This window comes from Ictidomys tridecemlineatus, chromosome 8, assembly GCF_052094955.1.
Source record: "Ictidomys tridecemlineatus isolate mIctTri1 chromosome 8, mIctTri1.hap1, whole genome shotgun sequence".
Taxonomy (NCBI): Eukaryota; Metazoa; Chordata; class Mammalia; order Rodentia; family Sciuridae; genus Ictidomys; species Ictidomys tridecemlineatus.
Window position 1 is genome coordinate 20,999,123 of NC_135484.1, and position 14,520 is coordinate 21,013,642.

At 36.3% G+C, this 14,520-nt stretch overlaps 1 protein-coding gene across 10 annotated transcripts in view; it reads right to left on the reverse strand.

Annotated features, from left to right (window-relative positions):
* The window catches only part of Utrn (utrophin), a 508,932-nt gene that overhangs the window by 220,229 nt on the left and 274,183 nt on the right, over positions 1 to 14,520 (reverse strand). The window contains exon 1 of one of the 10 annotated variants that reach the window (XM_078018967.1): positions 13,751 to 14,323. The exons of the other annotated variants lie outside the window; for them this stretch is intronic. Within the exon in view, the coding sequence (XP_077875093.1) occupies positions 13,751 to 13,894 (144 nt within the window). The 5' untranslated portion in view covers positions 13,895 to 14,323. Of the gene's footprint in view, positions 1 to 13,750; positions 14,324 to 14,520 lie in introns of those variants that run through there. 10 annotated transcript variants of the gene reach the window in all.

Sequence of the window (14,520 nt, forward strand, 5' to 3'; positions counted from 1 at the left end):
CCCAAAAAGCACCCTGATGACTGCCTCAACAAAAGTTAGGAGCTCAAGCAAGATCTTGGAAAATGTTAAACAGGAGTACAAACCGTATTTTCCTTTTATATTAAATTTTATAGAGTGAATGCTTTGGAAAAAAAAGACAATTTTGCTTCAAATCTTAACAGGAATTAGTCATCTGTATTGAATGAAGGTATTAGCACTGTATATTTTATGCTTTGGGAAGTCATCAACTTTTGTAGTAGGCACTTGAAACTTTTATAAAAGGAAAAAATGAGAGTTTTAAAATATCTCTCATTTAAATTTAAATGAGCTCAAAGAGTGAAAGCTACAGATTCATTCAGTAAATGCTTATCACCAGGTAAATCAAGACACTTTTCAACTATTTTGCATTAATTACCATCCTAATTTGCAATGTGAAGAATACACAAAGAGGTCAAGTGGAGCTCTTTGGGGATTCCCTGCAGGTAAGTTTGCAAAGCTTCCAGTAAACCTGGCTACTACAAGCTTTGGTGTTACTTTCATAATGCCTATTATGAAAATATTCAAACATATAAAATAATTGAAAGAATAGTAAAATAAACACACACACTGTATCCGCAATCAGAGCCAGCAACTGTTAAGATTGTCAGGTTTTACCTAAGAGACATATTTTATGTGTTTATTTTTAGAATCATCAAGTAAATCATTCATGATGACCGCTTGGTTCATTTGATATCAACAGTCTATCTCAGAAACCTATAAAATGCACTTTTGTACTACCAGTACCGTAAAATCCCAAATATATCCTAATCGAAACAGTGACCCACTGTTACTATCAATTACAACCTAGGACAGATCACAACATAATTTGAAGCCTCTCCTCCTCGCTTGAAAAAAAAAAAATGAGATTAAACTTGAAAACATTAAAAGTCACCACTAGTTACTAAATTTTATCATTTAAAATTTTTTTTTTAATTGTAGGTGGACACAATTTTATTTATGTAGTGCTGAGGATTGAACCCAGTCCTGAGGATTGAACCCACATGCAAGATGAGTGCTTTACTGCTGAGCCACAGGCCCAGCCCCTAAGTTTTATCATTTTGATGCCCACAAGAAAATTCTGTTCTTCTAACCTTTTTAAATCTGTATGGGGGGGGGGAGGGAGAGAGGGAGGAAGGAGAGGGGAGAGAGAGAGAAAGAAAGAAAGAAAAGAAAAACTGTAGGACACCCACAAGACATTTGGCAGTAGCAGCCCTCTATCTTAACCCTCACTGCTGTAGATGCCCTGCTAGAAATTACTCCAGCTTTTAAAGGACGGCACTTGGCACAAGTAAACTCTTGAATTATTAAATTGTCTAATAAGGTATTGATTCTCAACCACATGTGATTTCCTGAAATTTGGGTTTCTGTGATATAATTTCTCAAATCTTTCACTAGCTTCCTATCAAGCTTGGCAGCTTTTAGAAATAAGCATAATAGGTCATTAAGCTTCCATTAGAAGCAATTACTTCAAAAAGAGCACATTTCCCTTTTTTTTTTTTTTTTTTACCTCTACTCCACACCACATGAGGATCTTCCGCAATGACAGGCTATGTAATGAAGCAATCTAAGTCTTGCTCCAAGAATTAATGTAAAATGCACTCAGAGATACCATGCTCCATAATTAAGGTTATCCATTACCTATTAAAATCTCACTCTCAACGTACAGATTATCCAAAAAATCATCAGAGAGTTACCAGGATATTTAATTATTATTGAGACTCAAGGAATATCTCCTTCAAGGTCTCCCCAAGTTTTACCTGTGCTCATCAGTGTCTACGATCAATAAAATAGATTTTTAACATATCATGGCTGCCCTAATTTCAGATTGAATGAAGACTTGGAACATTTCCTTTAACTAGGCATGGACCACATAGACCTAATTGGTATGTGCATGGTTGGAAACACCAGTATGGTTTTCCTGGCAGAGAAGGTACCTTGATATGGAAGCTGGCTGGGTGCCCCAGGTAAGGAGCAAAACCAGCCAACCCTGTGCTGCAGAAAGACATGGGGGGCTACCACTCAACGTTCTACTGCCAGGACTGAGACAAAGAAAAGTGTTAGGTCACCTGTCCTTTCACTATTTCCACAGAGTTCTCCAGCAGCTATTGATGGCAAAAGCCTACATGGATAAACATTGTCATTGTTTTTGTCTGTTTACAGAAAAAGAAATCATAAAAAAATTTAATTATTCAATTTCAACAGAATCCTATTTCTGTGGAATAAATTAATAAACATGAATTCCTGGGCCTGATCATGTGTTTCTAAAGTTATGGCTTATTATTCCCACAATCCAGACCAAAAAAAAAAAAACAAAAAACAAAACTGAGGGTGAATCTGCCACGGGCATCAAATATAATCAAACCACAGGTAGGCAATCAAATCTAGGTCCTCAGATTCCAACTTGTACAGTACAGTAATTAATAAGAAAAATAAGTTATATAGTTCTGTAAGGTCTGTGAGTGATTGAACATAAGCCATTCTATTTGTTGTTCATAATTAAAACTCAAAATTATCAAATCTCTGAGAATAAATATTAAACTTACTATAATAAGTTAGAATAACTTTTTCATGACTTTTACCTTACAGTATGGTATTAAACTCTTATTCCTAATCTAACATTAAAAAGAAAGAGAGTTAGTGGGTTCCTGGGGCTAGGAGAGAGGGGTGGGAGGAAATGAAGATCAGGGATTCACAGGTATTGGGGATTCTTTTTTAAAAAGCAATAAAAATGTTCTAAAATTAGGTATTGGTGGTGGTGGCACAATCCTGCAAATAAACTTTTTAAAAAGGAGATTTGTTCACTTTAAAAGAGTGAACTGTATATGAAATATAGACCAAAAAAAGCTATTTTAAAAAGTCAAAATATACTGCATTTCTGCATCATGTTAAAATTTTAAATTGAAGGAAAGCTCAATTTTAGGTTATTTATTCAACATTTACAAAGACTTGCTCCATATAAAGGACACATCTAAAATAAGATATAGGGCTGGGGATGTGGTTCAGTGGTAGGGCACTTGCCTGGAATGCATAAGGCACTGGGTTCAATCCCAAGCCATACACACATACAAAGATATAGCCCCCATTTCAGTAAGTTGACAGTTCCAAAGGTGAATACAAAAATAAACAAGCTAAGCATAACACTACACAAAATCATACATAAATTCTATAAAAGTAGATCTACAGAAAAGGTAGTGGAACACTCTGGAGTAATATCCTGGAAGCTTAAACAAGACGTAGCACGGGCTGTGTGGCCCCAGACAGCTTCAAATCATACACTGAAGCACTTGAGTAAAGTTTAAAAGCAAGTGTTCTATATAAAAGTTAAAGCATTGACTTCATATATAAGGGAAACCGGTCAAACAATTTCTACAATATCTGTATAACCTAAAGTTCTATAAACTTATACTCTTATACTTGACTTATACTGTGAATGATTTTTTTTCTATTTTTCATTTGGAACATGGTATCATTCCCCCGTCAATGAAATCCAAACATAAAATGATCAGTTGTTGGTCTCTCCTGTACCAAAATGTCTTAGATCCAAAGAAGGCTGCTCCTTCTCAAGGAGACGTTCTAAAAAACTAGGTCCATACTTCAAAGATGCAAATATTCAGCAATTCTGTTTCTATGATTTCCTTTTGGACATGCTCTCTGGGCTTGAGTATCTCTAATAATTACAAACATTTTGCCTTTAAAAGTAGACTCCAGGGCTGGGGTTGTGGCTTAGTGGTAGAGTACTTGCCTAGCATGTGCAAGGCCCTAGGTTCGATCATCAGCACCACATAAAAATTAATAAAATAAAGGTATTGTGTCCAGCTACAACTAAAAGGTAAATTAAAAAAAAAAAAGAAAGAAAGAAAGAAAAAGTAGATTACATAGCCAGGCGAGGTGGCACACACCTGTAACCCGAGTGGCTCAGGAGGCTGAGGCAGGAGGATTGTGAGTTCAAAGCCAGCCTCAGCAATGGTGAGGTGCTCAGCTACTCAGTGAGACCCTGTCTCTAAATAAAATACAAAATAGGGCTGGGATGTGGCTCAGTGATTGAGTGCCTCGGGTTCAATCCATAGTACCAAAAAACAAACAAACAAACAAACAAACAAAAACATGGATTATGTTTCAGAAATGATCAAAAGTCAAATGTATCTGCATATGGAACTGGCAATTAAAAGATTAGTTTCATGTCATTTAGATATAAATGCTGATGAAGGAACTCTGTAGCCATTTCTGATGAACAACTACCCAAGTTCTCTGAATGCAATCAGCATGCTTTTCTCTGTCTTTACTCTGTCAAGCTATTTCCAGAATTCTCTGTTTTACCAAAACTCTGCCCAGTCTTTGAAATCCATCTTAGGTATTACCTTTTATCTAAACACTTTCCTGTTATTTTCAAATCAAAATTTACTATCTCTTCTTCTGTGTCCAAACAACTTCTAGTTTTATTATATTGGTTTTGTCACATCTCATTGTAGACATGGCAGTTTTGGGCTTCTCAGCATCTGGAATTCAGACATTTCTAGCTATTTGTTCCCATACTTACTTAAGCGAATCCTTTATCCTGATGACTGTTAGTTACATGCTATCATGGAGCTATGTTTTTCATCTAACTACTTCATAAAATATTTTTAATTGATATCTCCTATTGTCTGTGAAAGACTCAGGAATTCAGCATTCAGGCCACTAATGGGGTTGTAAAGGTACTACTTTGCAAGTAGGAAATTTGGCAACAATAGCACTTATTCTATCCTGCAAATGTATCCTGAAGACACTCAGGATTTACTCAATGATTCATAAGGATGTTCATCACAGAGTTATGTATCATGAGAACTGTTGGTAACAACCTAGTGATCTAGCCGTGCTTGATTACTTGACTATATCATGGTGAAGCCATGAATCAGGATTTTATTTCTACTATGAAAAATCACAATAAAATGTTTATGGTCACGGAAAAGCATTATTGTATAAAATTTTAAAAGAAGTTTCTAAAATCCCAGAAGAGAGAGCAGTAGACAAAGGAAGAAGAAGGAGAAAAGAGAGGGGGGGAGCAGCGCTGGGAAATGAAATGGACCAAACTGCTTTATGTGCACTTGCCAAGTACCTCACAATGAATCCCATGGTGATTATAATGCACTGGCAAATTTTTTTGAATAAAATAAAAGTAAAATTCTAGAATAAGACTAAATAGAAATCAAAATTTCCCCTGCATCCACAACAGACTCCCTTCACCTTAGGGTTGCCAGCGCACACACACCTTGGTCTTTTGAAATTCTGAACCTAGCATATATATAGTCTCAGACAATGTTTTCAGCAAAAACAACAACAAAGAGTTCCCTTTTCTTCTACTTCTTTAACTCTTGTAAACTTTACCCTTAAGAAAGTAAAATTCCTCATTTTACAAAATTTCTGAGCCAAATAATCAAGTTTTTTTCTTAAAGCCCATTGTTAATAATAGACCTAGGCCAAGAAGACACCATGTTTTGGGCTGAGCTTATACTCAAAACTGAGGGCATCAAAAAAAAAAAAAAAAAAAAAAAGACTTTAAAGCTACATTTAAAATGCTCAGTATCTCTTTCCATTCCCTTTGAAGCATGCGTGCGTGTTTTCCCTCCTGTGTGGATCTCAGTCGCAGAGACTTCTTTCCTCTATGTTATTTAGCTTCTGGCACAGGAACAGGCCTTCCTTTCAATCTGATGTGTTAGGCAGATCAGTATGGTGTCAGTTTCACTGTGGGGTACCTAGATTTTGAGGTATTATCTAGGAGCCTAAGGGACAATCCAGCGGAGCCCTCATCAACAGGAGAACACTCTTCCTACAGGAGTTTGTATCAGAAGCCTATTGGTCAAGGAAGGTTTTCTTGGAGTTCCTCAAGTACAATCTCAAATAGAGAACAGGAAACCTCCTGAGCTTGTCTTCTCCTCCACTGTGCAAAGCAGCAGAGTGCAGCACCAGCTTCCAGAATGGTCGGGGTTGCATCTCAGACCTGGGAAGTTAAGGCTGTGGGGCATGCATCTTCCAGAGAAGCTCCCCTGGCCACTGTGATAGGGACTGCCTTGCTGAGACTGAACGGTGACTTCAGGAGTAAATTGAAGACAATCACAACAGCAGAGAAACATGGGGCTGCCGGGGGAGCGTCCCGTGAATGATTTCTCTTGCCACACAAACAACCAACATGTGAGAAAGTTCATGAGGATAGTGATAATGAGAGAGGCTGATTCCAGCCTCATTTTCTAAAAAAAGGGAGCTGAGAGTGATCAGGTAAATGACTTGTCAACATTATATAACTGGTCAGTAGCAAAGCCAGAATTATTCAATCCACATCTTACCCTAGACTAGTATGAACTCTTACTCATGGAAACTTATCATGAATACACACAGTTATTATTAGTAGTTAAAAAAAACTAAATAAGAACAAAAGTAAAATTAAAAATAAAAGATAATACTTAAAAAAACTCTTGGGATCAGGGAATATAGCTCAGCTTAATAGTAAAGCACTTGATCTCCAAGTATAAGGTCCTGGGTTCAATCTCCAGCACTGCAGAAAGGGGAAAAGAAGGAAAGCAATTCCTCAGAACAACCTGTGTGAATTTTCTTGTTTTACATGGTCAGCACATCACTCTATTTTGTTTGGTAAAAAAAGAGAGAGTAAGAGCTCTTTTTTTTTTTTTCCTGGTACCAGAGATTGAACCCAGGGGTGCTTTACCACTGAGCTAAGTCCCTGGCCCTTCTTAACTTTTTATTTTTATTTATTTTTTATTTTGAGACAGGGACTTACTAAGTTGCTTAGGGCCTTGCAAAGTAGCTAAGGTCAGTCTTGAACTTGCAATCTTCCTGCCTCAGATTCCAGAGACACTAAGATTACAAGCTTGCACCACTGCACCAGCTAAGACAGATTTCTTATTTTTAAAAAGCCCACAATAGAAAGGTGACTCTTTTCCATTTTTTTAAAGACACAATTATGCCCTTTTAAATACGATGATAAAAAACTACATTTGGGTATGGAATTAGCTTCAGTGAATACATAATTCAATACTTGTGGTATTGAGACTCAAACCAAACTAAATTATGAAGAAAAAAACAGAACCAATTATATTAATTTACATTAAAATGTAGCAATTCATCCTTTTCACAAAATTGCAAAATGAATCCATTTTTAAAAGCATCTAATGTTCAAGTTTGAACTAGAACAAAAAATTTTTGTTCTCTTAACCAGAGTTTGACATCTAAAGTGTTTAGAAAAGAACATATTTCATTGTTTAAACTTCTAGAAGAAAACAAGCTTCTAGTCACCTTCCCCAACCCAAAGCTGTCAGCTATAAAATATTCATTATAGATCATCTGTTTACTTATTTGTACAATCAAATATTTGGATCGGGTATTTCCCATACCTCCTTGTGCTTCAGGATTCCACCCCATACCCACACACAGACACCCACTATGCTCCCCTACCTGCCAATCCCACCCCAGCATTGAGAATTGATCTCAGGGTCACATGCTAGGCAAGCACTCTATACTGAGCTACTTCCCCCGCCTTTTATTTTATTTTGAGACAGGATCTCACTAAATTGCCCAACTGCCCCCAAATATGTGATCCTCCTGCCTCAACCTCCCAGGTAGCTAGGATTCTAGGTGTGCACCGCCACACCTGCCACAGCTCATGTTTTAAAAAGAATATGGGTTAAATTTCTTTAAATGGTGAAATGTACATGGAGGCAAAGGAGAACAAAAGGATATTGACTACTTAATATGATGTTTCTTTACTTTTCATATTGTAATGCATAGTATAGTCCAGTATAATTCCTAAAAGTATCTGAAATTAAGTGTGGAGAGCCCCTGGATCTGGAATCAGAATACCAGGTTTAGTACAAGTTACATGACATGTTAGCTGAACATCTGGAATGCCCTTCACCTGAGTGACAAAAGATACTTCTCTGATTGTCAAATGGGAATGATGACAGTGGCATCCCCACCTATCTCTTAAGGATACACAATAATAAAATAACATTAACTAACACTATATTCATTGATAATATGATAAAACATTGTAAACTCTAACATACTAAAAATAAAATCTTATCAGACATTTTTCCATCATGAAATCTATTAATCTATTGCTGAAGTCAATCATTTTTCTCTTAATTCTCCTAAAACAAAAGTAAAATAGTTGTCACTGTGAAAGCTGCTGAACAACTTCTTCTAATTGATGTTTTCCCAAAATTCTGTTTCCATTTTATCAAGCCATCCTTTTACATCAGTACATTATTTATTAAGCATTAAAAAGCACTTTCACAAGTGAACTTTATTATAAATTAATCTCTTTTAATGCCATAGAACTGAAAAAACAAGGAAGAAAAATGAAAAGTAACCCTCTAATAAACTTCAAATCCTTTCCATTTGCAATTATTTGGAATAATTTCCCTTGCCTAGAAATGAATGAACTTTGTGAAACTGAGAAAGCTACAATAACATGAAATTTTCTATATTCTTCTGTCTCTCTCTGGTAAGAACTCTACTAATTGCTTAATTTGGAGAGCTTAAAATAAACTATCAGCTACACTAAGAGGTGCTCAGTCAAGAGTATAAGAAGGAACAGTGAATACCTCTATACAACTTGGAAATCTCCCTTTGAAACCTAATAAACTTTACACCTAGAAAGATAAAATCATCAAAGCTTTCAATCACAATTATTTAAAAAATACTCAGAAATAACCAAGTCCTTGTATTCATATCATAATACTATCCCAGGTATCTCTCAAAAGGTCTCTGTTCTTGATTTCTACTAGTGCCTCACTTGTAGACATAAGGCAAATGACGACATCGAGACTATTAAAGAACTATTTAACATGTAATCTTGTAGAATGGTTATTAATTATTTTTTATGTGACAAACCATTACAGCAGATTTAATTATACTGCTTTGGGCTACAAGTCATTGACAGCACACATTTTTCTGATTAACAAAATGGTGGTTAATTAGATGACTTATTTTTTAAGTTTAAGATACAGGTGGGTATGGGAAGCAATGATAAAACAGAAGTCAGGGAGCCATCTAGAATAGTGTTGCTGCTTCAAGAAGCCACAAAAAATATCTGATGGTGACAGACAGGGATGAAAGTATTCTCTTCTTGAACCCTATTCACTGTATCTTTAATCTCTACCTGATCAGGGAGTACAGGAGAGCAGAAGGCAGCAATCTACCCTGGAGCTGATACAACTCGAATGGAACACACCTGTGAGTGGCAATAGGCAAGGGTTGGCTGAAGGCAATCCTCTGCATGTGCCATTTTCACCATTACATCTCATCCTTCACAGAGGAACTAACCAAACCAAGAGCATCGTATGAAACCAAGAAGGGACAATTCTTCAGATAATCAAGCGGGCATTCTGCCTTCAGGTTGGAGGGCCAGGATTCTGACCTATTCTATGGTTCAAACAATATGTGTGTGATTTTGTTATTGAGAGAAACTGAGGGAATCTGAGAGCTGACCCTAAAACATACACATATAAACATTCAGATCAGGAAAAAGTACAGCGCTGTTGCTCTAAAACACTGTGGAATTTAGTCATCCACGGAGAGCAGTTTTCCACCTGAAAAAAAAAAAATTGGTGGGGAATGTTCGGGAATAAAACTGTCAATTTTGACTATTGAAAAGTACACCATTCCATATGACATCTTCTAAAAAATACATATTCAACCTTAACTACCTCTATGAAACCTTTACACATAGGTAAAGGTTTACACATAGGTAAACTGGGATATTACCTCATCTCAAAACCTGTAGAGAGACTGGCATGTCTTGGGGCTGCAAACTGGTACTAACTGGCACTTTAAATATCCATGTAGTTCTACATTGTTCACACGGGGAGACAGACAGACAGACAGACAGACAGACACACACACACACACACACACACACACACACACACAGCCTTGTGTAGACATCACCAGTCACCCTGACTTGCTGAGTGGAATCTTTTGCTCTCTCTCTCTACTTTTCATAGAGTACTCGATGGCAGCTGCTCTGGTGCCACAGAAAACATGGTTCTCCAGAGATGGCTTTGAGATCAGCATCATCCTAAAAGCCTGCGACCCCCACAAGGACAGATGAGGAACAGCTAGAGTTTCACTCTGTTGTACAAACCAGTTGTTACCAAAGTGGTGTGTGCATGCCATAGGAAAAGAAGAATGCCACCAGTCTGGGGTGCAAGAAGTTAACAGTAGAAAGCAAGAACAAAATTGCACTCCACTGATGTTTAACCCATGATTTTATCATGGCATATGTGTATACTTTTAAATGAATGTATACCTATACGTAGCTATACATTTAAAATATTTTTGCTGATAGAACTACGTAAGCAAAATTTTGGAGACAACCCAAACAAGTTAAGCTAAAGTAAATTACATACATATGCAGGTAATAGAAGTTGTATTGCATAAATCAAAAATTTTTAAATGCTTAAGTCATGAAAAACTCAATAACTGCTGAATAAACACTATTTTAAAAATTTTCTCATTTGTCTATCATGGTTCATATCCTACTCTACAAGAATCTGCTTTCACTATGTTCTCAATTATGAAATATTTTGTGAAAATTGGCAGTAAAAGAAAAAAACAAAAAAAAAAAACCAAATACAACTCCTTTCTGACTCAACATAAACTCAATCAGCCTTTACTCCAAAGACTTAATGATAGCAAACATCACCAAATAATCACAAAACAATGAAAACAAATTAAAGTCAATATTATTTTTTTAAATCACTTACATTCAGCTTTGCTTTTACTGTGCTCTAACAGGATAAGAAAATTTAGAATCATTAATATTTTAAAGGAAGAAAGCAATCAAGACCAAATCTTGAAAAATCAGCCTCCAGTATAGGGTGATTTTAGGTCATCAGGGCATTTTGATGCTGCTAATTATATCTCTATATAAACAGCACTTCTGCTTCAGTTTCCTGATCGAATTTTGTGAAATGTGTTACCAGACAGAAATATTCTTAAAGGCAACAAATAAAAGGGAACCTGTAAATAGATTGTAAGGGGTGGGGGAGCACACTTTAACTCCTAGAGCCATGAATTTCCCAACTGCCTCTTGTCTTCCTTCACCCTCTTTGAAAGAAGCAGGGGGGAGAGGGGGACACAAAATGAGAATATTGTACACAAATTTCCAGTTGTATAACCCATAAACTATCAGCTGACAGTCCAGAGATGTATTAAAACAAGCAAAGAAAGATGAGGTGCCACTGAGGAAAAAAGTCTGATAGATAACAGGAATTCCACATCATATGTAAAAAGAGATCCCACAGAGGAATGCAAAAGGAGATGCGAATATTAACAGACTCTAGATTTTGGAATGCCAACATGAATTTAAAATAGTCATTCCCCTTAAATTATGCGATTTTTTTTTTCTCATTCATTTCGGTCTATAAATGTATTTACAATGGGTTGCCTCTATATTTTTATGGCAAAATGCTGAAATTTATAGAATTCCTTTAGTAAGAAACCAAATTTAGAGAATGTAGGAGGTATAGGGAGAGACAGTCATGATAGCCTTTACAATTTAAGGGGGAAAGAGGTATAGTGTCCTAAAGCAATTGAGTACCAAAACCCATTTAGAATTTTAGGTACCATTCATGAAGTACTGATTATTAAAATACAATTAAGTAATTTTAGTTGGTACAGATACTTATGTGATACTGATGAGATGGCAAATGTCAATTAATATGCAATTCTGCAACTAAAATTTTCATTTATGTCAGACTAATTGATATAGTTCAATAACTAAGATCAATTTTCAAAATATAACCAGGCAAATAAAATAAACTTGCTATTAGCTCATTGATTTCATGGTAATCGTACCACTTCCTAATCTGGATTTTCAGATCTTTAGCCAAAATTTCATATATCATTGCCTTACATTGACACCTGCTGGAAAGTGCTGGAATTGTGCATTTCTCATTGCATTACCTGAGCAATCATTAATCTCCCATATGTGAAAATATATGAAAGATAACATTTCAACTGCAAATAATAAAAATTCAAATTTCATAAAAGTAAAAAGTAGTATTTACTCTAAACATTTAAATTTTAATGGCATCTTTAGGCCATTATGAATCTCAAGAAGTCTTCCTAAAGAGTACTTCTGATGGGAGGTAACTTACCCAATGACTTCGGTAACTTAACTTGCGCTTATATGGGGGTCTAATTAGAAACTAATTAGCAACTTTCCTTAGCACTTGACTTCTGCTTCATGCTTAGATTTAATTTAATACCCTGGTCACATGACTTGAAAAAATAATCTCTGATTTTGTGGAAGTGCTCTTAAAAATGGATGAGAAAAATGACCTAGCTTTATAAAGAAATGTTTTCTATATTCATACTAGTAGTTAAAAAGAAAACACAACAACAACAACAACATGTATTAGTGAGTGAGTTTTTCTTCTCTGTTACTAAAACTGCCTCTTCATGAAAATGTTTTACCAGAATACATTGATCGTTGGAAGTGGATAAAAGCATGACACATTGAAATTTAATTAGTTACAAACTTTTACGACCAAATTAATAAGTGGCAATCTCTGAAATGACTTATATAAATGAAAACATTTCCAAGTATTCCTGCAAAGCATGTCCAATTATCTTAATCTGCCTCCTAAAACTTTTTAAAAGAAGTATTTCCAGATGAAATACATTTAATTATCTAAACTACAAAATAAAAAGATATTATGATAAAGTCAATACAATACTCCTTCCCCCACCAGTCCACTGCCATATAATAAGCACAGCTTAGGTGCTTAGGCAGGTCATATTTTGTATCATCAGAAAAATACTACTGCCTGGGAGGTAGTTTTTATAATTACAAATGAGTTTGGCCAGCTAGCAGAGCAACAAGATAGGTTCTTAAGAATGGTACTAAGAATCTGGCAGGAAGAAAGGATATGTACTCAGTGGTCTACAGATTGCCTCAACATTCCTGTTAGAATCTTCTCCTTTTATATCAGATTACCTAATTATTGACAAAAGTAATGATACACTATGACCAATGACATAAAACTATAATAAAAAATATAATAGCTAACTTTAAAAAATACAGGAGCTGGTTCAATGGTTTATCTTTAGTAGTACTGACTACTGACGTAGTATTGGAAATTTATAACTGTCAAACAAGTTGCCTCCAAAAACTCTACATAATCCACCTGTCCAAATGAAATCAAGTTCAAGTTTAACTATAACATATGGAGATCCCCAAAATACAGGTAATGTTTCATAATGGGTTTTAGCCTGTTTTTAAATGTGTTTTAATTTTCTAAATTGAAAAAAAAAATAGCTACAAAAAGATGGATATTTTTAAGCAATCTATTGAAAGATTATTTTAAGCTGGTCTTTTAATCTTTTTGAAGTTTGCCCAAGATTAATGTGCCGTTCAATATCAAGACCCTGCAAAGTACCCCAGAGGTAACAGGTCTTAACGAATATAGTTTGGCCATATTTTCTCCAAACAGTTCAGTAGTCCATCTCAGAAGACAAGATTGTGTCAACTGCAAAATGAAATATGTACTGAAACAGTTCTTGTTTCAGAGTCTTAACAAAATTTAATTAAGCAGTTCATCTTAACAGCTTTTTACAGTCAGTTACTAAGAAAGGGAATCTTGCTTTGATGAGAACCTGAAAAATTAGTTTTGCAAGCCCAAGAAACGGTAGAATTGCCGGCACCCAAGATCCCTGTTTTCAATCACTCAGTTACCTTACAGAGCTTCTGATACCGAGGAGAAGAAACTGCCATCCTTTGTAAACGATGCAACAAAACCACAACTTTCTGCAGAGACGTTCTCACCACAGCCATCATTTTAAGTTTACCACACTTCTGGAGACACCTCAGAATTTGCATTATAAATGAAGAGCAACGATCATTTCCTCCCGGTCACTGGACAATGATTTGCCAGTTCTCTGAGCATGCTCGTTTCCAGGAATGCATTTGAAAGATACAGGGGTTTAGGTTCTGGGGGAAACAAGGCTGGTATTCCTTCAACTTCTTTTCAATTTGAAAAACACAGACAAAAGCCACCCAGACGGCCCCCCAGCAGATGCTCACAGCCGGGACTTGCTCAGCCCAGTGGCCAGAAATGAAGCAAGTTGTCGGGCAGCCAAGCGCTGCCGGCTGCTGGGGAGGAGTGCGCTCAGTCGCCAAAGAGGATATTAAGTGAAACATTAAAGCCGCAGATACAAAGCAGACATCCCCAGGGAACAGAGATTCAACACATCGCCGCCACCACCACCACCACGGTGCATGCCTGGGAGCTGGTTTATAGAAGGAGGCAGAGTGGCATTCACTCTGGCACTCTAAAGAGGGATGCGTGCACTACCGACTCAATGCAGCTCAGGCTGTGCTTGTGGAATGAGTGAACAGCAGATCCTGTTTGAAATCTTGAGAAGAGCAGAGGGGTACCTGACTCTAAGGATTGCGCTTGTGTCTATTAAGTGCCAATAAATCACCTCTATACAGGTCTCAGCACA